The sequence below is a fragment of the Camarhynchus parvulus genome, chromosome 1, assembly GCF_901933205.1.
Source record: "Camarhynchus parvulus chromosome 1, STF_HiC, whole genome shotgun sequence".
NCBI lineage: Eukaryota > Metazoa > Chordata > Aves > Passeriformes > Thraupidae > Camarhynchus > Camarhynchus parvulus.
Genome location: NC_044571.1, coordinates 18,485,560 through 18,511,763, shown reverse-complemented (window position 1 = coordinate 18,511,763; position 26,204 = coordinate 18,485,560). Strand labels below are relative to the sequence as shown.

Below are 26,204 nucleotides of genomic sequence, written 5' to 3'. Positions count from 1 at the left end.
GTCAGCGGCCGCCGCGCCGCGCCCGTAGCCCCGGGCGGCCCTGCCCTGCCCGGCCACGCTCCCAGGCCCCGCTCCCGGCCCCGGCGCCCTCCCGTGGGTAGCGGGAGGCTGCCCGGGGAAAGCCCGAGCCGGCCGAGGGGGAGCGGCGAGAGCGCTCGGCGTCTCGCTGGCTGTGGGTCCCGCTGCGAGTCAGTAATGCCCCTTTTTGTTTCGGTGTTGTAGGGCAGGATGGCATCGGTTGAAAGGGAGACACTGTCCCAAGAGGAGCTCCGGAAAAGGCTGTATCAGACTTTTAAGAGCCGAGGCGTGCTGGACACACTTAAGGTGTGCTTTGTTTTCAGCAGGTGCTGCCTGTGATCCTCTGTGCTGCTTTAACACAGAGAGCCCCAAAAGCCGTGCCGAGTACAAGCGTCTCGCTCTCTCCACGAAGTATTATTTTTGCCACAACTTAATTATTACTTGGGAGGGGGGTATGGGGTGTGTTGTGTTTGGGGGTTTTCGCCCCATTTGCGAGGTTCTCCCTAAACAGAATGGCCTTTCATTATGCCTTGGCCTCAGAGAGTTTTTCAGGAAGGTTAAAAGACTGCTTTAGGTCTTTGAAAATACCCATAATTGAAAAAAGAAGTCAGGCAGGGGAGAGAGCAATAAATTAGAATATAAAATAGGAAAGAATCTCTCAGGTTACAGGGTGTGTTTATTACCTATGATAATTAAGCATGTTATATGAATAATACAGGGTGTGTTTATTACCTATGATAAGTAAGTATGTTATATGAATAATACTTCTAAAATACTACAATCCTGTTTTAAAACTATTTGAGCTGTTTTGTCCTTGTTTGCTCATTCAGGAGAGTATATAGGAAAAAATCAAGATCAGTATTTCAAAAATATCATTGATAATCCAATAGCTAGGAATTTCCTATTTAGGACAATTTGTTTCTGCGTTATTTTCATACGAAGCTTGCAATGCTCGAACCATTTCTCATTTGACTTAACTAATATTCTATCAGATTACTTCATGTTTAAGTTCAATTTTCTACTTTGTTTAACTTGTCTAGAAGGTTATTTCTGCCTTCCTTTTCTGTACTAGGGATAGGGATTTAGCCCTGTGATTTCCACCTTCACTTTGCCACAAGGTGTATAAGTGGTCGCTGTTCTTGGTTGTTTTTGAGACAACATTATGTCTGTTAAAGTTGGCCAAAACTGGACAAGTTCAGAAGTTAATAAGGAAAACAGTTTTTTTCAATTGTGTTTGAGAGTTTGACTTAATGATCCTTTCCAACTCAGAATATTCTGTAGTTCTGTAATTTTGTTGTCAGCCTAATTTCTCTTGAAAACCATTCTAAAATATCAGGCTGGTCTGATGATCTGGCTTTGTTGAGTTTTGGTAATTATTTTGTCACATTTTTGGTAACACGCCACCTCTTTATTCAGTTGTGTCACTGTTGCATACCTGCTTTTGAAAGCTTAAAACACTATTTGTGCCATGATTTTTTCCTATAAACGATTTGTATAAACAATTTGAATAACTGTATAATGAAAATAATTCTTTCTTCCTTTCATGGAAGGGAGTTATTCTGATTTTAGGTTACTTTTCCCCCTCTATTATAACTCACAGAATGCAAATAAATAATTTTAAAATGCCATTTAGTTATTATTAGTGCTTGTAGGTCTCTTTGGTTAGTACTCTTTTGCTTCCTTACAAAATAATTGATATTAAAGACATTGAATTTTTTTGTTTATTTTGCCATCTACTTTTGTGATGGCATGAGCAGCTTCTTGGTATGAGACTCAAAAGTGGACCAGTGGGGGTTCCAAGAACACCTGAGATGGAGGCCATATCAGGAGGGCTTTATTTAAGCCAAAGGGAAGGAAAACAGGAAAGCAGTGATCTGAAAATGATAGTACAAGAGTGGTGTTTATGTGAGCTCTTGACTGGGAGCTTCTTTTTGTCCTATGTTTGATACATTTTGAGGGAAAGTCAGAGTTCATTTTATCCACCGTTAGAGGGTTTTGAAGAAGGACAGGGTGCTCATAGTGCATTTCCAGATTTTGCCAAAATTAGTATGCCCTCTTCTGTTTGTAGGTTGTATAAGTAAATGAGGCTCCCTGTGGATTTTGAAAAATTAAAACTTTCATTGAATCACATGTAAACTGATAATACCATGGGTTTTTTTCTGTATTAGACACACCTCCGAAACCAGCTAATCCATGAACTAATGCACCCAATTCTGAGTGGAGAGCTTCAGCCACAGATGGTTCCAAGTGAAGACAGTTCACTTTTGATCACTGCTTCCAACAGTTTGGTGGCAGATCATCTAGAGAGATGTGGCTATGAGTATTCACTTTCTGTTTTCTTTCCAGAAAGTGGATTAGAGAAGAGCAAGGTAAGTTCACTACTTTGCCTATTCCATGATGTCTAGGAGCTTTGTTCTCTGGAGGTTGTCATATTCTAACAATTGAAAAGATCATTTTTTGTGACAGGAAATACAAACATAAGTACAGCTTCTGATCATCTCCACAGAACATTCTGTCATTCAGGGTCATTTTCATGAATACTTAAAACTGGCAATAAGCTAGTGGTGCTGTTCTGGCTGTGTGGCAGAGCACTGGGGAACTGAACCTGATAAAAGTTTGTTTGGCCCTTCAGTTCCCTGAAAAGGTTGTTCCTGGTCAGTTCAAGCTGTTCTAACTACAAAGTGTGGCTGAAAAGTGCAGTCCTTGCCTTCCCTTTGCTTCTCTGTTAGTGTGTGATAGGGTGAAGTTGTTTCTAACTGAAAATTAGTTTTTTGACCTGGTGAGTAGTTAATCATCATTTGGGTTAGTGAGCTCATCTGATTTGGATGATAAATCAAGAAAATAGACAAGGAAAGTAGCAAGCACATGTTGACAGTGGGGAGAGAACAAAACTCTTTTCACAGCTTCAGCTGATGATGAAGGTACATGCTGGATGCAGTATGTCTGAAGTAGTGAAGATAAGTAAATGTAGAACAGCAGGCCTCTGAAAATGATTTTACAGGGAGTAAATAGATGTTTTACAAATGGAAAACATTTACAACTGTGAAATAGGGCCATTTGCATACTTGAAATTATTTTAAATTTGTTAACCTTTTCCAACTGATGTTTATTTTCCCCAAAGCTGTGGACTGTGCAAGATCTTCTTCAATTAATGAGGATCAATCCAGAATCCAGTCTTTACAAATCACTGGTAAAGTTATTTTGATTTTGAAAATAAGCTTAAATTACAGTGGTGATGAAAATAGACTGGCTAAAACTTCTTTTCTTTCTTACAGACTTCAGGAACTCTGAAGGAAAATAAAGGTACAAAATGTTTGCATGCAATGCAGAGATAATTGTGTTAGCTTCATTTTTATTAAGATGTAAGCAATAAAAAAGCAGATTTCTTAAATGTGTGTTGGTATGGAGTAATTTGGATTTAGTTGGATTTTGAAACTTGCAGTACACCAGGGTGATTAATGTTATATTTCAGGATTATCCAACTTGTATTTGTGGATTAACTGTTGACATTTACTTAAAAAATAAATGACTTGAACATTAGAAATATGAGAAAAATCTGTAATCAGGTATTACATATAATGCTCTTTGGAGACTTTTCATACTAACTTTGGAAAACTCAGGTTTTGGGTCGTCTTTATAACACTGTATTAGCCTGCAGAATATACTTCAAAAACTAGTTACAGATTTAATTGATTTTCCATTGCATTATATGAGAACTAATTCTTATGTCTGCATAACAAAACCTAGCTATACTGTATAACCTAAAGGAGCTTGATTTTCAAAACCCCCTGTTGCCTAAAGGCCTGATAATTAGGTACTAATAATGTTCACTGTCAACTGACCTTGGGAGTCAAGAGACATGGATGGGAGGAAAAGTTGCAAAAGGACAGCTTTTGCTGACTGAGATGAACTGGATTATGTTTATAATAAAACCATAATTGTTCACTAGTATTGATTTTTACTGAAATACTTGTTCTTTCTGTAAATCAAATAGATTTTCTTGCACATTGAAAATTGCTTTGTTAATTACAAATCTGATTTGCTAATTACTAATCTATTGGATCTTGATAGGTTTCCTTATGCAAATTTTAATTGGACTTACTGAACATCATCTAAACAGAGAAACTCACAGCACAGAAACGCAGACCACCTCAGTGCCTCCTTACAGAGAGTCTCTTGGTAAGTGCAAACAAGTCTCCCCAGATGTTTTCATACTGGTATATGTTATGGCTTTGTATATATTGCATGAATGGTGTTACTTTGTTACTTACTCAAATGCAACCTAAAGTTGCAGTGAGTAAAGGTCATGTCTGTCACTAGAACATTGAATCTCTAAATTTTCTTAAAATAAGGCAAAGTCAGGATAGGATTTTTTTTATAAATCACTCATGTGTTTCCTTAGGCATTTATCTAAGACCTATGACAAATGGACTGTAAATGTTATGTGTTGGAATATGTTCTGGAGAACAGAATTGTAAATGTGTGCCTTCTTTCTGTGAGCAAGTTTGGCATAAATTGGGAGTTCTTGAATGTATAATATGCATGCTGTTATTCATATATTAATACAAAAAAGCTAAAGGTTGCACAATTAATATATTAATACAAAAAAGCTACAAGTTGCATACAAAAGGAAATTCTTGTCCACCCATGGTAAGGAGGATGAATGGCTATGTAATACCACAAATCGTGCCTAAACCGCCTGTATATATAAAGCAGATAAATGGCATTTCTGTGCTGCCTCTGCTTTTGTGCAGAGTCTTTCTAGGATAGTGCTGCTTGAATAAGCTGAGGAATGTCCTGCAGAGTGAGGTTCCTGCAGTCTGGGTAAGGTAACTGCAGCCAATGCTTTTAAATTATGATGGATGTGTTGCTTTTTTATAGCTGAGAAGCTTCAGCTGATTGATGAACAGTTTGCAGACTCCTATCCTCAGCATCAGAAATATGAATCTTTAGAAGTGAAACTTAATGAATATAGAAAAGAAATAGAGAAGCAGCTTCAAGAAGAAATGCATCAAAAGGTATAACTCTGGTTTATGAATTTGAGGGAGACATTTGTTAATTTTCACTTTACACATTGCAAACTTTTCATACTAAAGGCAAATTGAAAAAATCTAATACTTACTTACAACAAGAACAGAAGGCTAAATTAATGCAATATCTGTTGTTAATTTGATGATATAACATGTATATTTGTCATCTCCCTTTTTTGTTAGATGTGCACAGAATGTTAAGCTTTGTATTCTGATGTTAATTTGTAACATAACATTTACTTACTCTGATTGTCTTAATTTGGTAAAATTTATCTGCTATTTCATTATTTTGTTTTGTGGAGAAATGTTTATACCACAATTTTAATTTTCCTTCCCGGTTAGGATTTTGATGCTTGAGTTTCAGTATGGTGCATAGCAACTGAGAGGTGAGAATTGCTGTTGTGTAGCTTGACAGATAATTAATTTTTAATACTGATGAGAATTTGCATTCTATTTCAAAACATTGCACAGAAACGCTAAAGCCGTGACAGTATTATGAATAATTTCTAACTTATTTTCTTCCTATAGCTGAAGACAGCTCTTTCAGAGAATTTTCCTTCATTTTGGAAATAAGATTAAAATTTTGTCACATAATCCTTTGATAATCCTTCTGTCTGAAAAATGGAGCAGAAGGAATATGCTGCATTTTATTTAAATACATATTTTTTCTTTTCCATAAATTTCAGACAAGATCATCTGTTTATTTAGGTAGAAAAAAAAGTAAGTCAACTGTATTTCATTTTTCATGAATTTCTGTCACAATCAGTCATTCCTTGGGATATGAAGATGATAATCTGATAATCAGAATCTTCCACACACTTTTAAAGGCACTCAGTCATCATTTATTTAGCCAGACAAGTAGAAAGATGGAGAGTTAAACCTCTCTTTTACCATCGTTCTTCATTTAACCTTTATTCCCCTACTGGCTCTTTTGTAGCATGTAAAACATGTTAATTGCTTTGTTGTTAAGTTTGTATCAGGTTAAGCACACCAGTTGTAACAAAGGAGATGAGAATCTCTTCTATAGTCAATTAGCTTTACATTAATTCCTTAGCAACATGATGTGAATTACTGTGAGACATTTCTAATCAAATTTCTGTATATACAAGTGATGTTGTACTGTCTCACTATTTCTTTAATTTTTCACAAAATTTGCGCCCACACACCTGAGTTGCTTGATCAGACATTCCTCCTGTGCCTTTTCCACTCTTTAATAATTTCTCACAATTTTTTCTGTCATTCTCTTTTGATTCTTTTGCTCAGTTTTTCCTCGCATTTTTTGTCTTGTATGCTTGCTTTCAATTTTTTTCCAAATTTTTATTGTTATTCTTTATAATCCCATTTGCTCTCACATATATTGTCCTTCACGTGCTGTATGGAGTCATGTTCCCAATGATCTTCTGTGCAGTTGCAAGATTTGTACTTTCCTGTTTGTGGGCATTTACTTTTTTTCAATTGTGCTTAGAAGTCAGTGAATTAGGACTTCTCTTTTTGTAATCCTCTTTAGAGGAAGTTACATGTTCTGCATTTTTTTACATTTCTGGCACTTCTTTTGTGTCCAGGTGAATTACTGTGGTTTCTGAGCAATTCAGGGTGTGGGTCTGTTTCTGCCATTTCTTGAATCACTAGTCAGAAGTGGTTCCTTGGGAAAGGAACAAGAATAAAGACAGCGTTGGAAGAGGATTAAAAGACCATGGCCATTCCTTAATTCCAAGCAGAGTATCACTCCTGCAGTGCATTTTTCTTCATAAGCTTCAGTTCTGCTCTTGTCTAAAGCCGGTAGTTTTGTGTAAGATCTGCTTTGGGATAAACACATGAAAACTATGTGAGATGTGCAGATAGTATGTGCTGCTAAGATACTTCTATCATGGTAATTATTTATTATCAATCTGTTGTTTCCTAAAATGAATTTCAAGGTGAAATTTGGAATTGTCTTTTTTGATTTGAAGATGGCCCTGTTTAACCCTCTCTTCCTCCTTTATGTAAAAGCTTCAACATTTTAAAGAAGTTGAAATAGCAAAGATTAAAATGGAGGAGAAGGTGCAGACCCAGAAAGAAATCTCTGAGCTGCGCCATGAGTTAGAGAGGACGCATCAAGCAAAGTCTGAAGCCTTGATTTCTCGTGAAAAGAATGCTATTGAGAGGCTTCAAAAGCAGCAAGAGGTAAAGTTCCAAATATTTTTTTCCTAATCTATTGCAAAATGATTCAGTGAGTTGGTTAGACTGTTCTTTTATATTTGGGAGATTTACCTTCAGATCTTATGTGGCTGATTAGGGAAAACTTAGAATTCACATTTGTTCTTATAAATAGGGGAATGCATTTAGCAACTGCAAGAATGAGTATGGTTAAACATCTAAGTAGAGAGGGCTGGAAAAAGAACAGTTCTGCAAGCTGGGATCTAAATGTAATAAATACTTTAAAATCTGTTTTAATAATTTTGCTAAATTCAGATCACTGGGGTTTTTTTTCAAAGAAAGTTGAACATAGCTTTTAGTTACACTCTTAAGTTCTTTTAGCTGCTCAGAAGACTAACCTAAATGGAATAAATAGCTCATATGGTACAGATATGATGTTTCTGTTTGGTTTTATATATTGAATGTTATGAATAGCCACCATCTTTACTGTAAGCTAGCATCTCATTTCATTTTTTTGAACATTTTTGTGTTGATGAGTTACTCCTGGGCTGTTAACTCTTGGTGTTTTGCCAGGGTAGTAACTGTTACTACAGCACACAATAATTTGTGTGTAGTTCTCAACAGCTTATCCTGATCTCAGGCTGTTACTTCTCAGTTTTTGAAAGAATAGTTTGTTTGCTCTTCTGTTGCCTGTTTGCCTTGCCACCTCCCTGCTATCTGCAGTAGACCTTCATATCCAAATAATAGTCATCCACAAATGCTAACTGTATTTTTGTGCTTTGGTGTGGTGGCATTATGGTTTTGTTTGTCTCTTTTTTTTCCCTGAGAACATGTGGTATTGGTTAACAAAGCAGTTGTGCAGCTCTATATATAAATTACTATAATATTAAATGTTTTATCAGCATGCCATGAATTTACTTCATGGTGATGTACTTTAAAGCTGACAAGAACACATCTTCTTCTGTGGGCATGAAATTATTTCAGTAATTAAAAAATCCCCTACCAATGACTAGATCAATGTTTCTGTCAAGTATTTTGTATAAATATTTGATTTCTCTTGTCAGCTTCTGCCCTCACTGAGAGCTTTGTTTTAATTACCTGGGGATTCTTTTAAGAGAGTTCAGGTATATTTACATTAAAGATGTCAGGTCATTTAACCCTTCACTATGATGACTTTAGGTCTAGGAAATGTGGCTTGAGAAACTGGTCTATGTTTTGTACCAGGAGCAGCAGCTAAATCTGTCATCACTGTCAAATGCACATGGCTTTCAAAGCTGATATAAGGGTCCATATGACAAAACCACAATTTTTTTCTTAGACTTTTTTTGGGTTTTTTTTTTGAGAGAAAGAATGTCTTTTGTGCTTAAGGCCAAAAAAAGCCATTTTTATTAATAGGAAGATATGTGGGTTTTGGTGTTGATATGTTCAGCACTTGGAGAATCCCTTTTACAATTTTTTATGAGTTCTGTAAATTAAACTGCAAAAACTGAAAGGCCATTGGTTTACTCAGTTTTAGTTTTAAGTCATGTTCTATCAGTGGGTTTTGGTATTTGTTTCTTTAGCTCCAGTTTTGTGAAGAACATTCAAAACTTGTTTATTGAGAAAAAGTCAAGTGTTTGAACATATTTATCCTGCAATTTAAAAAAAAATTCCTTTTACTTAAGTTTTAAGCAGTGCTATTTCTTAAAGGAAGGATGTTTATGGGTAGGCGGAAGTGACTCCATCTAAAACTCCATTTTTACTCCGAGTGAAAGTAGAAAGGGAGTTTAAAAAAGATACTTCAAATTGATTCCAGATGTTATTTCATATAATGACTATATAAATAGTATTTATGGGAGTAAGATCAGTCAGTCCCTGAAGAAGATCCTTTAAAGTTTGAGTGTGTTAGACAGTAAATGAAGTTTTACAGTGACGCAGAACTAAGGATAATGTTTTGTGGTGCAGATAGAAGCAAAGGAAGTGTATGCTCAGAGACAAAGTCTGTTGAAAGATATTGAAGCCATAAGGACCAGGGAGGCAGAACTGAAGCAAAGGATGGAGGCATTTGAAATGTAAGTTGCTAAAGGATATGTACAATGCTAAATGATGCTTCTGCAAAACTTGCCTCAAGATGTTTCTGCTTCTGTGATGTTGATATTGATAATATATCCCAGAATTTTAACATTTTGACCAGTATTGTGTACTGTCTCTATTAGAAGGGATACTCCATACAAAAAGATGTTTCTGTTTTTTTCTATTTCACCTCATCCAACCAAAACAGTTCAGCGTTACTTCGCAGGCAAGGAACCAGATGTTCACTTTCAAGTGCTTAAATTAAAAAAACTAAACCCCCAAACAACACAGTATGTAACCCTAACACTCATGAGATATGCACATGAATATTTTGCCTTATTAGTCCTGTGTTTTGGGGTTGATTTTTATTTTTTTTATTTGTCCTTAAGATCCATTTTCTTTAGTTAAATTAAAAAAAAAGTAACTAATCCATTTTTGGCCAAATTTTCAATACTACTTAATGTTATTACTTTGTCATCTGTTTTTCATAGTGAAATGAGTATCCTGCTAACAAAAGCTTGGGGTTTTTCATCAACCCAGCAGAGGGTGCTGATAGAATAGCATGCTCAGCTATTCCAGCTATTCAGCTCTTTCCTTTGAAGTGTGTTTAGTGTGGGAAACTGAGCCAGGGTTAACCCGGGATAGCTGCATAGTTGATTGGTTCTGAATTTTAAATAGGGCAATTTAGTTTTGTCACATCACCATGTTCTTAATGAACTACAGTGACAGAGTCTGATGATGATTTCAAATTGCAACAGTATTCTAAACAAGCACATTGCCCTTTGATGTCTGTAAATGTTATTTTGAAAAAGAAACAGAAACCCAGACTAAAACTTTGACTTTATAACTGGTCATTGTCTGTATATTTCTGGATATTTCAGCACCCAGAAAGTTCAGGAGGAGAAAAATAAAGCTATAGAAGATGCGCTTCGACGTCGTGAGGTTGCTGTGAAGAACATAGAGGAGACATATGACCAAAAGCTGAAGACAGAGCTCTTAAAGTAAATTTTTTTGTCTCTAATAGGACACATAATATGAAAACAGAGTCATAAATTCTATAAGATTTATTTTAAAAAGCGTAGCAAAGCAAGGACTTTGTGCACTTATGTTTTTGTTTTAGTGAGATTGAATCTTTTTCATTACTGCTTAGCTATTTGCTAGTAAGTTTACTATAGAAAATAATTCTCTTTTGGTTATAGGTTATATTGTTCCTGTAGTTTAAATTCTGTGTCAGTATCTGAAAAAGACATCTGACATTAGCTTGTATATTTAGACAAGGGGATCTGAAGCGGTTACTTCCTTTGACCACAGTTAAAAGAAGTGAGCGTTTTATGAATGCAGAAGAGGCATGAAGGGGAAATCAGCATTAAAGAGATGTTACAGGTTTCTTGGAAAAGGGGAGAGAGACATACTAGTCCATTGTACAGACAGACTGGCTCTTACCTTTGCCCCTTCCCAGTTATGAAGAGGGATCCTGTGATATAGATCTCTTTTTTATTGGTTACCTTCTGTTTGAACCTGGTCTTAAGGATTTGGCAGTCATCTGTGGCTTCTTGTGGGGTGTTCCAGTGGGTATATCCTAACTTTACTATAGCACTTCTTTGTAGTACCTTGGTCACTTGAAGGGTTCCTCTATATTTCAATGCAGACAAGAGCTCTTGGATGTCGTGAACCTGTCTCAGGCTGTTAAAGCAAGCAACTAATGAATCATTACTTTTTACTGCAAGCCAGTATTATCTGTGGTTTTAGGTCTTTAAATTAAAGGGCAAAGATGTTGATAGTAGGTTTTGGTAAAAATAATCCCTTGGCATTTGATGATTTTGTTAGAGACCAGTGAAATGCAACTAATTGATTGACCTTACAGCTAGTTAAAAATAGTTGTTGCAAAGTCCTTTCAGTACATGAGGAGAAGCAAAGCATTTTAAGGATAAACTACTGCTTTGCTTATTTTATCAACATACAAAATATTTTAAGGCATGCTGCAGGTGCTCAGAAACACAAAATCCATGTCCTTTTGACCCGAATCATTGATGAAAAGTATTAAAGACTACTGTTTCTTATACAGAAGTAGTGATGCTTGCTAGCAAATCAGTCTTTTTTTTTGCATTAAATATTAAATCCCACTTTTGGGAGAAGAATCTGAGTGGTCTGGAACATTTGCAGAAATGCAGGAGGATGGCTATATCTGAAATTGTTAATAAATTATGTCCCAGTCATGTAGAATGCTGAGCTGTCTTAGCTCCTGTAAATTCCAGTTCACTGGAATGGCACTGTTGGATAACTACTGGGCTATGAATAGTGGTGTACCTGGGCAGTGCTCAGTGTCTGGCTGGTGACTGGTGGTGTGCACAGAATCCCTGGGGCCAGTTCTGGGGCCCTTATTGTCCAACACCTTCATCTGGATATGGACACGGGGCATCCTCAGCTTTGAACATGAGGCTTAATTAAGAGGAATCCTTTCCACAGTGAGTGACAGAGTTTCAGTTCAGGCAGATTTTGACAAGGTTGGGAATCATGCCAGTGCAGATCCTAGGAATTTTAACAAGGAGAATGGCAAAGCTCAGCGCTTGGGGCAGAATAGCCCTGTGAGGTTGTATAAATGGGAAGAATAGTTGACTGAGGAGCTGCATTTCTGAAGTGGAGGTGGATGAGTTACAGTGAATGCCAGGTTGGTTATGAGCCAGCAGCATTCTCTGACAAATAAGGCAAAACAGTATGGTGGGTAAGATTAGAAGCAGCATGGCCAGCAGACTGAGGGAACTTATTGTCCATTGAAAGGTAGTGGGGAAAACCAGGCTGGGAATACCATGCCCAAATTTGGGCTCCCCAGTTCAAAACAGTCATGAAGAAACTGGAAAGGGCTTGGTAAAGTCTGCCAGGATAGTCCATTTGAACTAGACTCTCAGATTTGACCTCTGAGTTCATATGGAAGGGGTTGGAAGTTGTGGCTTGGGAGATTTAGCTTGGACATAAGGAAAAAATCTACTGGGAGAGTAGTGCAGCATTGGTCAGATCATCCAGGGAGATGCTGAATATATGTCCTTTGAGGTTTTCAGGACTTGGCTAGGAAGAGCCACATCTGCCCTGCTGTACAGGTGGCAGTAGTCTGGCTTTTTGAGGAAGTGATTGAATGAGATGATTGGCAAGGCCTTTACCAACCATTTTGGTGGCTCTGTGATAGTTAATTTTGTTAATAAATTATTGTGGGATTATAGTTTAGTTTGGCAAAGAATGGAGTTAACACAAATGCCTGTGCATGTGTGCACACATATCCTTTGGGAGTACATAATCCTTTTTGTTTCTAGATACCAGCTTGAATTAAAAGAAGAACACATTGCCAGAACCAATAAAGTTACTGAAGATGAGAAAAGAAATAAAGGTAACCATCTGTCTGAGATTGATAAAGTACCTGTTTATCTCTAGAGCTTTTACTGTCATATGCCAAACCACTACTGTTCCTGAACAGTCCTGGTGTTCAGTGGTATAAGGGACAGAAGAACCATCAGAACAGGTGACATTCAGCAACAGTGACAGTTCAGCAACTTGTTGCTGTTCAGAATGCAGCGGGAATCATAAATTGCTGCTTTGCACAGAGGCTGCAGAGCATTCCTGGTTTTTCAGTGTCCCATTTCCTTTGGAAGTCCTACTGGCTCATTCAGGCTTTGACTGAACTCTGGCACAGTTGCCAGTTTCTACATTTGTTGTGCACAAAATGTTTAATTGGAGCTTGTGGAAGAGAGCAGAACAGATAACGGGGTTAGACTTTAAAGTTAGGGCTGTGTAAGAAATGATGTATCACAGGCATATGAATTTGATTTACTTAATTTTAAATGTGTATATGCATGTGCATACATTTGTATATACAGCATGATTTAGTTAATTTTGAAGGCGTGTGTGTATGACAGTCATTTTTATGTCTTAAATTGAATTTTGGGCTTAGCAGCTTAAAACTGTTTTCTGCTGATACAGTTTTTTTACTGTAATACTCTACTAATTTTAATTCAGCATTTGTAATCCTCCCTGCAGAGAAAGCAATGCTTTTGCAAGAAGAAGCCATTGCTGTTAATTCAAAAAAGGAGGAACTCAAGCAAGCTGTGTCACGCGCCAAAGAGCTTGAGGTAATTGTAAATATGAATTTAAAGAAGCCTGTATTCTAACTGATGCAGTTCGGGTATGTTACAAATAAAAAAGAAAATGTGAAATAAAGATAATTGTTGAGTACTACAGCAGTTCATAAGCTTCTAAACTGTTCTTTGTCTGCAGCTGGACTTGGAGTCAGTGAAGGCCCAGGTTCTGTTGGTAAATAAACAGAATAATTTGTTGACAGAAAAACTGAAAGAGGTATCAGACTATCCTTTGCTAAAGGAGGAAAAAGTGGAGCTCCAAGTGCAGAATAAACTACTTAGGCAACAGTTGGATGAGACTCGGAGTGAGAACCAGCATCTTCGAGACAGTCAGTGTGAATGATTTAGTTATTTTCTTGTTTATGTTTCTCTACAAGTATTTGTTTAGAAGTAAATTTTCATTAAAATGCTTTCTTTGTATTATGTTTGCTAGTAGTTAGCATGAAGCCCGTGCTAGTGGTTGAGCAGTCCTTGGCATAAGTTTATTTTCTTTTTATGTCTGTATGGGGGAAATCCTGAATTAAGTGATAGCTGTAATTTGTAAGGCTATCCCTTTCACCCTCTGAAAAAAGCACTGCAATATTTCTAACCATTGCATGAGTATGGTTAATCATGGTAAAAGAACATGGCATTGTTATTGAAGTGCTTGCCTGACTACAGTAATAAATAAATTATTTTTAATGTGCATTTCAGAGTACAGGAGAGTAGGCATGTGTGTGCAGTTATGTAAGATAAGGATATGTGTTTTTCTTCCAGTGTAGGATAGTCTGGGTCTAGTTCTTAAAGGACTACACCAATGAAGATTTTGGTCCTTTGTAAAAGGATGAAGAAAAATATCCCCAAGTACTTATTCAGACAAAGCCTTGTTATGTTCCTAAAATCAAACCAGCTTTACATGTTGATGGGGTATTGTGTAGAAAAGTGCACACTTGTTATTCTTTGTCTGAGTGTGTGGTATTTCCTTTTGGGGTAGAGCTGTCCCAGCCCTCGGCAGAGTACCTGGCCTGCCAAGTGGAGCTGAGGAGAGTGGAGCATTCTACGAAATTGGTGCTGGATGAATATGAAAGTCATAAGCATATGTTGGAAAAACAGCTACAAAGTGAGGTAAATTATTCTTTCAAAATTATTTGAATAGTTTCTTCTTCCTGTCTTGTCTTTCACAATTATCCATCTGCCGGTGCAGGCCATTTGGCATGCAGTTACAAGGATTGTTTGTACAGTGCTTATTTTTATGTATACAACTAACTCTAAAGAAAACAAAATATCACCACACCAAAAAACTACCAAAAAATAAAACCAACCCAACATTACCAAGTCTTACCAAGTCACCAAATTGTCAGTGCTGACTTTCAGTAGGATACTAGGTATATATGATCTGACTGGACTTGAAAAACATTTAGAAACCAAGTATTCAGCCAATTAAGATTTTTCTTGTTGTTTAAATTACGCTGGCTTTTGTTTTTCCTCTTGATTTCCTATAGATTGAGCGTTGTGCCCAGTTAAAGGCCCAACTGTTAGACTCTGAAGCTACTGTCAGGAAGTTAAATATGCAGGTTGAAGAACTGAAACTGCAAGTGAAGCAAACACAGGCAGGTTTGTATCTTACATCAGAGCAGTCCTTTATGAAGGACAAATGAAAAAAGTTCCAGAAGCTTAAAAAAACTGCAGTTGTGTAGAACCAGCACATCACCAGGGAGTAGATTTTAAAGTTTAAAATCAAAATCTATTTAAAGCCCAGTTTAAAAAGGAGACTCATTTTAACCTCCTTTCAGAAAACAAACCTGGCAGAGGAAGAAAAATATCCTCCCTGAGCATTTGCATATTTTTATTGTCTGTTTTTCCTCAGGATAAGGCCATTAATGTTTGCTGATAACATAAACATTTTCCAGCAGGCAATTTGTGTTTTAATGTGTTTTGTTTCTTGAATGTTCATAATAAAAATAATCAATTTAAAATTTTATTTTGTACTTCAGAAATTTAGGTCTAACTCTTAAACAGATTTAGTTGAGTCTAACTTTTGCCTAACTTATGCTTAACTTACCTCATAAGGGCATTAGAAACAGGGGCACTCACATAAAGCAATTCAGTCTGCTGAAGAAATGTTCTTTTAAAGATTTGTGTCTGTCAGTTTGTTAATATCAAGTATTATAAATAAAAGGGTTAGTATATGTATTTAATGTAAAAATCTGGAATTCAATTCTGCAATGATCATACATTACATACAACATGTTGTCTCATAGCTCAGTATATGCAATATTTTACATTTCATACTATTCTCTAGACTTACATGTACATTTATGGTACACATATCAGTACCATTTGGAATTGGAAATTTGTTATATGAAAATAGCAAATATATATTTTAATTAAATGACTGAAAGTACTGTAGGAACTTTCATTTTACATCACAGTTAATGAAGTCATTGAAGAACCATTTGCGTAGAATAAAAACAAGGCTGTAAATTTGCTGAAAGAGAGCAGATTGGTTTTTTGGGCTTGTTGAAGCGTGGAAGTGTATGGAAGCAGACTGGCCCAAAACATTCAATTTAACTGGCAATTTTAGAGTACTTTTAATGAAAAAAAAAGAAAAACCAAAACAAAATATTTTCTGTGCCCTGTGTTGTTTTTCTCCAAAATGATTTTTTGAATTAAATAAAGGGAAACTGTTAAGACTTGTGTCATGCCCTGTATTCCCTAGACTTTATCAGCATGATTAGATGTAACATGTCCAAAGTGGTAATGTTTTCATGTTTGTTTATTTACTTAAACATAAGGTTGTACTCTACAATGTTATTTTTTAAATTAATGGTGGTTTTAGATGGAAGAATTATATATTTTAAAAAATTGCAGTGGTAATTTGCAGCTTTGGAGCTGCATTAAAAATACATTTAAATCAATTAAACCATTAAATTCTCAAAATGTAAGCCAATTCCATGGTAGAATAATTTTGATCAAATTGGAATTTAAATGCCATGTTTTACTATTTTTGCTTTGCTGTGGGTCCCCCTCCCTCTCTTTAGTGTCACTTATTCCTCTTGCTGCCATTTAGCTCTGGAGAATGAGGTGTATCGGAACCCAAAGCCGTCGCTCGTCGACCGCTCCGTCCTTGATTTCCTGGGAGACAGGATGGGGGACAGGCTGGTGCCCCACGACATTTACGTGGATGGTGCATTCCCAAGGAAGCCACTCCTGCCCGATGTGGGGACAGCCGGCGCCGTGCCAGGGCCTGGCTGTCACCTGCAGCTGCCCCTGCCCGATGTGGGGACAGCCAGCGCCGTGCCAGGGCCACGCGGCGCCTCCCCAGACTCTGACCTGGAGTGCATCGCGCAGGCCCGGGCCAGGGTGAAGGAGCTGGAAAAGGAGGCCGAGTTCTTGGAAGAAGCCTACAGGAATTACCAACACAGAGTCATGCTGAGTGCAGCTGCAAGCAGAACACCAAGCAAGATGCAGCCTCCTTTAATTCTGCAGTGTCCTCTTAGTAGCAAGCCTTTGATTACCCAGCAGGAACTGGTAGAGCATAATCCCAGCTGCCCAAATTCCCCTCTGGGCAGTCCAAGAGGTGAGGAACACATCAAAAGAACCGGGCAGGTCGATATCTTTAAAACTTCCTTCACGCCACCACGCAGAGGAGCATCTTCAAGGCGCCTTTCTTCCACTCCCATTTCCAAACCAAAGAAAGACCTCAGTAACAAGAAAATTCCAGATGGTAAGTCTCAATTGTTAATGGGGTGCAGTAATGGGTTTTACTTACTGTTCCTCTTGTGCTCTGGGAACAGAAAGATTTAGCAGTGTTAGTCATGGACTCGTTATTTGCTAAGATGCAGGAGAAGTCAGGAGATGTGGTTTTGCAGGAGACAGAATATACCAGCTGCTTGGAGTATTGCTTCTTCCTGGAAACAAGTACTGGAGAAGCATGTTTACATTCCCTCTACACACTCTAGGGAGCTTTCAAGAGAAGACTACACCATATAAATCCCTACAGGTGTAGCTTCATGATATACAGAGTTTAATTCAAAACTTGCTATTAAGTATAACTTTGAACATGAATTATTGTTTCTTAACCCTCCTATATTTCTAACCTTTCATTTAACTGTTGTAGTTAAAGTGTGTGGCAGAAGATGTCTTTGGCTTCTCTTAAATCGAGCTTTCCAGTCTGAAAGGTCCAGATTTCCTTTTGTTTCTTCTTTTTGTGTGACATCTTTATAAAATACTCCTCAGCAATTGTAAGGAGGAAGAACCTATTTTTGAAAAATTTTCATTTGCTATCAATGTCACAGTTTCTAATAATTGCTTAGTCTTTTTTTTTAAGGACAGTATTTAGAAAAGCAAGCAAAATAGAAATAAAATGTAAAAAAAAAATCTGTTGTTTCAAATCTGCAGTACATCTGCTTCTTGAGTGTTGCAATTTTTTTCACCCTGGCTTGAAGTGGATTTAATACAATTAAAAAAAGAGTAACAAAAAAAAAGATAATGATCAGCTGCTCCACGAAGGAAGGTTAAATACATGAGCAACTTAGTTTGAAAGAAGGATGGCTGTGGGAAATCTGGAAAACAATGAGCAATGTGAAGAAGGTGAAAAGGGATCAACTGGTTACTGTTTCACAGACCCCAGAATCCCCTAATATTGAAAGGAAATAAAATTAAAAGCTTTTTCATACCATGAGTAAGTTGTGTAATTCATTGCTTCTGTGAGAACAAGCATAGGTGCAGGAATACAACTTCTCTGTCAGGATGATCCAAAAAAAGTATTGATTGGAGAAAGGTTGGGATGAGTACTGCCAGCGGTAAGATACAAGTATTCTCCTTTTTCAGTTTTAGTTTAGTTTTCTTTGGTACTGGGCACTGTTAGAAACAGATTACAAACACTGATTGATTGTGGCTGTCCCTGTGTTTCTGCATGTAGAGTATCATATTCTTAGATGTTACTAAAAACATCTTTGAGACTTCAACTTCCAAAGCAATCTTTCATGTTGTAAGTTCTCTCTGTCAACTTCTATATAAAATATGCACAGACTATTTGTTTAGCACTGCACACAGACAAAATCTTCCATAATAGTAGGGTTTTGTTGAAAAATTGTGAAATGTTAAAACTACAGTTGTGTGCATAACCTGAACAATTCTCTCTGTACTTTTCAGAAGCTAGTTACAGGATGGTAGATCTCTTTTTTTTCTGTTGGATCTGTTTTTTGCTCAATGCACAAAATGGACTGGTTCTGGAGAGGAGTAAGAATTGAATAACAAAGGAGTGCATTACCTGACTCAGGAGTTACAGAAATGGAGTGGTGAGGAGTGTAGGAAACCAGGCTGAAGCTGGGTGATAGGATATTAAGGTTAGCTTCAATGCTAACTGTGCTGTTAGTGGGATTTGTCACCTCCCACTTAGATTGCTTCCCCACTGAGATGTCACTTCTCCCTCATGAGTCTTCTGAGGAGTGCTTTTATGCTGGTGTATATATATTATTCTTTTCTGCTAAAGATGGCTGAAGCACCAGGTGTGGTTTTGCTAGAAAACTCCTGAGTCATTCTGGAAGCTTCTGTGTAGCTTTTTGGTGCTGTTGGAAATACCAGTCTGAACAACTCAGGGTAAATTTAAAGAGGTAGAAGATACCATGCATGTGAGTCTGAGATTTGTGTTTCCTTTAAGTGAGGTTAAGTGCAGCTCAGTTGTCAGCACCTGTCTCTGGAGAATGAAAGGAAGAAGAAGTATGTTCTGCTCTAAAATACTTACAGTTGGCAGATCCAGCAGCTGTTCTACTGCATAATCTGCAAGTAGAAGGATTATGCAGTTTTTTTTATTTTCCTTTAAACTAGCTCATGCATTTGACTGTTTTCCTTCTTAGGTCCGTGCACATTGAACCAATAATGCATGTGTTGTACAACCAGCCTTGTCTGAGAAATAGTAGCACAAATAGCTAATACAAATTGTGGAATTTTTATTCTGCAGAGAGCATCAAGAGCTCATCCTTTACCTCTTCACAGCACAGTGTTGACCAGGTTCTTTCTCCTATTTCAAAGCGATGTTTGCTTTCATCTTCTGAGTCTGTTCCTTCCTCGCCATCCAGTCATGGCCAGAAAACCAGGTAACATTGTTTACAAAGCAACATTTTTAACCTGCTTTTTAAAGAAACTTTTATCTAATTGCTCACGGTGGTAGCTGCTTTTACAAATCAAGCAAGCCATTGATTTTATAAGTGAAAACTTTTCTAAAGATGAATAAGGATTTCCATTTTAAATATCATGCCTCAAGTGGAACCTAGTTATAAAAAACTGAAACACTTTGCTCTGAGCAAAGCCATGTCTCTTTATTGTGTCTCTTTTTTTCACATCTGTGACCTGACTGATGAGCTTCTGCTAATTGAAGCATTTGAATTTCTGCTTCCTGTTTGAGAATTTAAATCAAGGCAATTCTACATTCTCATTTCATTCATTAACAAGCTGTAATGCTGAATTTATTACTTCTTTTCTCTCTCTGAAAGAGCTTGTTCACGTGCCTGTTTTCAAAGTAGGATTTTCCAGTCTCCTTTGCATGTGGGAATGGGATGGGTAGCACAACTTTTCTCTTTTCTTGTTTTCTTGTTTTTTTTTTTTTCTAAGATCTTTTTAAGGTAAATTAATAACTTGACAAAATTAGGCTGCATTAAAATGGCTTCTCTTCCATCTCTGTATCTTCTGTTTCCATGTCTGGAGTTCTTCTGGTCTTAATGGCCAGTGTTGCCTCCACTCTCCAAACCTAATTGTGAATATATGGAATATATGTCTTCAGAAGCAGCTCTAGGATTTAACTTTCACTATTTTTTTCCTCAGAAGAGACAGCTGAATTGTCCTTAACCTGCTAGCCATCATTCCTGATTTGGTGGCTGAAGAAAGTCAGTTTGTGCTGGGGCAGCTCTAGCAGGCATTTGTAGGCCTTTCTTATTTTGTTGTTTATCAAGCCCTTAACATACATTTAATGCAGAGAGGGTCTCTTATCTGGTTATTTTGGAAAAGCCTTTATGTTTTTTGTCTTCAAAATGAGCTGTTGTGATATTTAGGGACTGTGAGGTCAGTTTCCTTTAAGTATTCCCTTGAGGCTGTGTCTCCTTTCCCTGCCCATTCACATTTTCTGTGGTATGTCTCAGATTTCATGTACTTCTCTGACAGAACTTAAAAAGTGAAGGTTGAATGTTGACCTGCATGTTAAGGTGATAGGGGAAAGTGCTGTAATCCTGTGAGGGACTGCACTTCTTTGAAGGATTTTGCAGACTCCATCCTGCTTGAAGAGTGAACAGTATGAGCAAGTTGTTTTGCAGAGGAGAGACCTGGGTCTGGGAAGGCAGCTATAGTTTGTTGTTCCTTTCTTGGGTTTCTTATGACAAAGCAAGGGTATAAGATCCCAATTATTGTCTTGAACTTGCTGCTTTCCCAAGACTTTCTCAAAGGAAAAACATTCTTTTGTTGTGTATTTTCTCATTTCACGTGCCTTGGACTGTTTTCTGTTACATGAAATATTTGAGAAATGCATGTGTGGGCTTTTCCAGTTATTTACTCTTATTATTAGGCAAATGCCACATCACTGATGTGTATTGTGGGATGAGTTTATGACCTGTAGGTTTCAAGTGGCAATGGGAACTTACTTGAAAAGGCAAGAGAAGCGAGTATGATGCTGTAACATCCGTGACAAGCTGTTAGAAGTCAGAGCTCAGTCAGTGGGGAAGAACAATTGCTTCTGCAGCTACAGGAGCTCCTTGTTTATTTATGCTACAAGATATGAGTGGTATGGAGGAAACCAGTAAACACAGACAGGAAGACTAAGTGATAAGGCAGATTATTACCTAATTTTTTGCTTGTTTGTTTGTTTAGGCCTGAAAAAAACAGTTGAGGGTTGTTGCTGATGCAGTGGTTCTCTGTCTTTCTAGCAGTGTTGCAGGACACAGTATTGAAGAAAGTGACATGCATGTCCTTGAACTTCACACCCTTAAGAATTATTTAGCACTTAACCATTTCTGTGAAGGAAAGACTCAAAACACGAAATATATTTCCAAAACTTGAAATTTCATTTACTCTGTCCTATTTAATTTACAGGGTGTTTTTCCCCACTGACATCACTGAACTATCCTTTTGGCAATGCAGATTTATTTGTCTGTGCCCAGATTCACTTTTTGCTTATGAACAAATCTCATTGTTGGGGGTATGTTTGGTATTGTTTGTTCTCCACTTTTGCCCCATCGAAGACCTGTATTCCTTAGAAATTGTAAGCACAAACAGGCTGTGATGAAGAGCACCAGCTGGTGTGAAGTAAGCTCCTTTATGAAGTGCTGATGCTGAATTTCATTAGTGACCTGCACTCCTTTTGCTGTTCTGGTTCTGGTCAGAGTTTAGTAGCTGGGTCACGTGGGAGACATTGTTCTTTCACATTATCTTTGTGATGAGATAAAGGGGATTTAGAATGAGGGCACTAACCCCATTTTGATAGAACCCAGATTTTCACCCCTGCATCTCTTGTTTTGCCAGACATCTAATCCTAATACATTTCAAACACATCTGTTAAGATGACATCAAAATGGGAATTAAACTGTAACACAAAGCTTAAAAAGGCAAATTTCTTAGTTTCAGTTGACTGTCACAATTCATTGTATTTCTCCTTTTTTATGTTTTTTCTTACTCTTTTTATTTTGTTTTAATGTAATAAAATTATGTCATGTAAAGACCTTGGGGAAAGGCTGAAGGGGAATGCAGTGGACTTTTGGTAAAAGTTGGAGAACTGGATTGAAATACCATAAATTTGAGTCAGAAAGTTTCATGGATTTTAGGTTTGGTTTAGTCTGTTGCTTAGCATGTGAGTGAATTTCAGATGGCTGTTTGCTTAGAAGTTCAGCATTTATATTTATTAACTTATTTATATTCTTCCTTATTTTTTTCAGATTTCAGAGTCAACAAACAGATAAACAAGATCTCAGTGATATTCACAAACCAGAGAAACTAAGGTATGAGGATCTTGAAGAGCACATTTCTACTCTTGAAGGTAAATTTTAGTGCATTTCACACAGTTTAACACCTTAGGGCTTAACAGTATAGGATAACTGTCTTCATAGTTTTAAGACTCTAGTTGGAGAGAAACATTTCTGACTGATTTTGGAATTAGGGAAAAACAATGTCTCAGATGATGGAGTATTAAATTTCTTCATTCTTGCATCTTTAGGTAAGTGTATATAGTAATAAGCAGACATTAAATTGAGTTGGTTCTGAAATTTGTAACATAAATTTGTTCAGAAATCTTGCATAACTTTGTTCTGATTAATACTGTAGGTTTGACGGTTGCTTTGGAATGTTTTAAAATGGTGTGGAAATTTTTTTAAACAGGAAAATGTATTAGTATGTGAACTAAATTGAAGCTTTATTATATTTGCTGCATAAATTAGAACCAGGTTATAAGTCTAAAGATAGGTTTCTGTAGCTATTGCATGCACTCTTGATTCTTCCTTCAGTAACTGAGGCTTAAATAGTAGCATGAATTAGAAGTTGCTTTAGGTTGCATGTAAATGTGGGAAAAAAGAACTCTTGCAGTTAATCAAGAGAACTCTTATGCAGTTAATCAGCATCTCTGAGTAGTTTTGGAACATGTGGTTCAGTTACTGAGACCTGAATTTTGTCCTTTGTTTTTTCTCTGAGGTCAGTATTCCATTTGTTTGCATTTCTTCTCTCTGTTGATTGCAGGCTATAAAATGTTTTCTTCTCTCTGTATGCTGGGTTGATTTTCAAAAATCTTTGCCATAACTAAGGTAGTGTAGAAAGAAGAGGGTAATTAAACTTGGTGTCCTTTATAGCCATTTGTGTATGGAGTGAGAAATAGAAGCACAGTTACAGGCCTTACTTAGTTTTGATTGACATCCTAATGTTGAACCTTAGCAGCTTTATCTCCCATGAAACTGTGGGTTTAAAGTAAATGAAGTTGTCAATGAAGAAGATGTGAACAGCCAGCTAACCTTTCCTATTTCCAGATTTCATGAGGTCTGTAAAGTCCTGAGGCTTGGTGGACATGTGGCATTGTGTGGTGTAACTCAGCTCATAGGTGGTGAAGAGATTGTGGCTGTTGTGTGGGAGAGTTTGGGGTATTTCCTTTGAAACCAGTGATTCTGTCTGGTGTGAATGTTTTCAGACTGGCTTATTCTTTTGGCTGTGGTTAGGTCATATGGAAGATGGAGTGGAGCCCTTCCTCACTCTCCTGACCCTGTGAGAATATATTTCAGTATTTTAAAAGCAAGCAACCAAAAATATGTTTGTTTAAATAGCAGATGTGCTGATGGTGTTTAGTGATAACTGGCAGAAGATAATGCCTCATCTGTGCATTTCTGTGAAGCTTTACTCATTACTCAGCTGGTTCTATTTCTCTCATTTATTTCTTTTATAAGCTTTAAATGCATTATTTGAATATGAACCAAGCCTATAGCCACTAATGGTTTCTACTCATCTCACATTTTAATTAGACTTATATTTGTTTGTTAAATTTTGTATGGGAGACTTTTGGGAATACATTACATATTTCACTTTTATTTTATTACATATGACAACAGACTGGCATTTTCTTGGCAGTTAGGGCTGAGTGGATGCTGTGCCCAAGTAAGGTACTAATGAATCATTTGGTGATGTGTGGTGGTCAGTAATTGTAAGAGTTCACATATGCTGATGATTTCTCAATCAACAGTACTTTACTTGGGTGAGCCTACCTCAACAATCTCATATGTAGGAGGAAATCAGATTGGCTGAAAAGGAAAGGAGGTGGATCAGAAGAAATTGCAGGGAGAGGCGGGTAAGAAAGTAAAATCTAAGAAGTAAATACAGAAAAAGATATAGTGAAGGATGAAGTTGATAACAGTAAAAAAATCAATGACTTAAAGGAGATACCAGAAAATATGGAAGTCTTAGTCCTACTGTGAGTGAGTTCTAGAAAGAAAAGATCAGCAGATTATCTTGGCAGCAACTGTTTCTGGGTGATGTGCTCGTCTGAAGGGAATAATGCATCTCTTGCAGTCCACCCTTAAAAAGGGAGTGGAAGTATACAGAGTTACCTTTTTTCTCCTTTGCAGAGTAGTTAATTTAAGATGTTTTTCACAATTAATGGTTCTGGTTTGGGTTTCTTTGTTTGTTTATGTTGCTAGCAGTTGTTAGCAATTTTGAAGTTAGAAGTAATATTTAACTGGGACAAGTTTATGAAAGGTTGGTTTTTTTTAATTTAAATACTCCTGATGCTTATTGGTGCCTCATATGGAAATAATGTTGTTGTTGATAGCTTTATAATTGAGAGCAGCAAAACAGAATAGATTTTCTTTTGAGTGTGATAGCCCATTATTTTGGTCTTACAAAACACCCCATATATAGAATTTATTTTCCTAGATGAAGCTGGTAGGAATTCCTCTTGCTTTGGTAAGAAACTGAAAACATTCTCCTAACTTAGAATGACAGCTTGACAGAAATATTCTGTTATGCTTTCATCTATAGTTCTTTTACAAGAGTTTTAATTTGAAGAAATTTAGAGAGACAATCATTCAGAGAGAAAGAGGTTGATCAGTTTGGTTGACTTGGGTTTTTTCATGTAAAATATTTCAGTTTCATTATTATGTGAAAAAGAAAAAAGCTTGAGACATTGTTAGTATACGAAGGATGAAAATTGATGTTTTCTAAAGCTTTACCCAAAACCTAAATAGATATATAGAGTATCTGTTCTATGTTAGACCAAGTGCTTGGGAGAATAGTCCTGTGTATTTCAGGTTGGCTATCTAGAGGTAATGGCCACATCTTTTTTCTTTTTTTATCTCTTTTTTCTGTCTCCCACCAAGTGAGATAATAGCAGTCTGCATATTTGCAAATCAGTAATTTAAAAGCAGTTCAATATCACAGCAATGATCAAAGAGGAAGGACAGTAATTGTATTTTTGTGAATTCAGAGCCAACCTTGCACAGGGAAAAGATAGTACAATGTAGAATATCTGAGTTAGCAGCATCCATCCTGTGCACTGAAGAAGGCCAAGACCTCATTAAAGAGTGTGTGACCAAATAGTTAAAGATTATTTTTATATGCATAAAAACTATGAGCTGAACTTGGATATACAATTTTTCTGTTACTTGTATCTTGATTTTGTAAAGAAATGAAAACATCTTGGGTTTCTGTTGTGTATTTCTACAGTTTTGGCTTTATAAACAAATGTGTTCCAATAGCTAATTTCAAAACCAACAATTCTGTAATTAAGGAAGCAAGTACAGCCTATGATAATTCTTAATTCTCAGGGAGATGATCAAGTTGAAGGGAAAATGCTCAATTAGTGCTGATATTTTTGTGTTCTAATTTAGCCATTCCCACACTCTCTGTCCATTGCTGTGCTCCACTTTTGCAATTACAAAATAATGAAGCCATTGTTCAAATTTCTTCTCCAGATCAGGGGGACATACCAGAGGAGTGTGAAAGTGATGTCTTGCATCCATCTGGGGACATTGTCAATGGAAACTGTGTCACAGCCCCTGTGCCAGCAGCAGCCACTTCACTGCAGGACTTAAGTGAGTTCTCAGCTCAGACACAAAAGAAAGTACCCTTTTAAAATGTCAAATGTGTAACACAGACAAATATTTAAGAGTCTGTAGGTATGTAGGCTGGTGTGGTTGAAAAATTTTCCAGAAAGTGCCATTTCTGTAATAAAGAGAAAGGAGTGTTTTCCTTTGCTTTTTTGTATGAGGATGACGTTTTTCATCCTGGCTTTAGTTAAATTTGCTTTTAGTTTAAACATTCTTGCCACCCATCCCAACCCCCCCATCCAGCCTCTTGTAAGATGATTGTTTTTTCTTTAGGGTAATTATTAAATATAATTTCTGCTCTT

The 26,204-nt window shown here is 36.9% G+C and overlaps 1 protein-coding gene across 2 annotated transcripts in view; it reads left to right on the top strand.

The window, feature by feature from the left end:
- The first annotated feature begins 9 nt into the window (after positions 1–9).
- OFD1 (OFD1 centriole and centriolar satellite protein) overlaps positions 10–26,204 on the top strand; it is a 29,387-nt gene continuing 3,192 nt past the window's right edge. Inside the window, exons 1-19 of one of the 2 annotated variants that reach the window (XM_030971677.1) lie at positions 42–93; positions 223–324; positions 2,187–2,387; positions 3,140–3,208; positions 3,294–3,321; positions 4,090–4,197; positions 4,900–5,036; positions 7,038–7,211; positions 9,129–9,235; positions 10,118–10,237; positions 12,542–12,615; positions 13,263–13,354; positions 13,500–13,689; positions 14,334–14,464; positions 14,842–14,953; positions 16,410–17,066; positions 19,305–19,440; positions 22,261–22,361; positions 25,768–25,887. In XM_030971677.1, coding sequence (XP_030827537.1) covers positions 229–324; positions 2,187–2,387; positions 3,140–3,208; positions 3,294–3,321; positions 4,090–4,197; positions 4,900–5,036; positions 7,038–7,211; positions 9,129–9,235; positions 10,118–10,237; positions 12,542–12,615; positions 13,263–13,354; positions 13,500–13,689; positions 14,334–14,464; positions 14,842–14,953; positions 16,410–17,066; positions 19,305–19,440; positions 22,261–22,361; positions 25,768–25,887 — 2,653 coding nt within the window. In that variant the 5' untranslated portion in view covers positions 42–93; positions 223–228. Of the gene's footprint in view, positions 325–2,186; positions 2,388–3,139; positions 3,209–3,293; positions 3,322–4,089; positions 4,198–4,899; positions 5,037–7,037; positions 7,212–9,128; positions 9,236–10,117; positions 10,238–12,541; positions 12,616–13,262; positions 13,355–13,499; positions 13,690–14,333; positions 14,465–14,841; positions 14,954–16,409; positions 17,067–19,304; positions 19,441–22,260; positions 22,362–25,767; positions 25,888–26,204 lie in introns of both variants that reach the window. The other variant, XM_030971762.1, reaches the window with a different exon arrangement.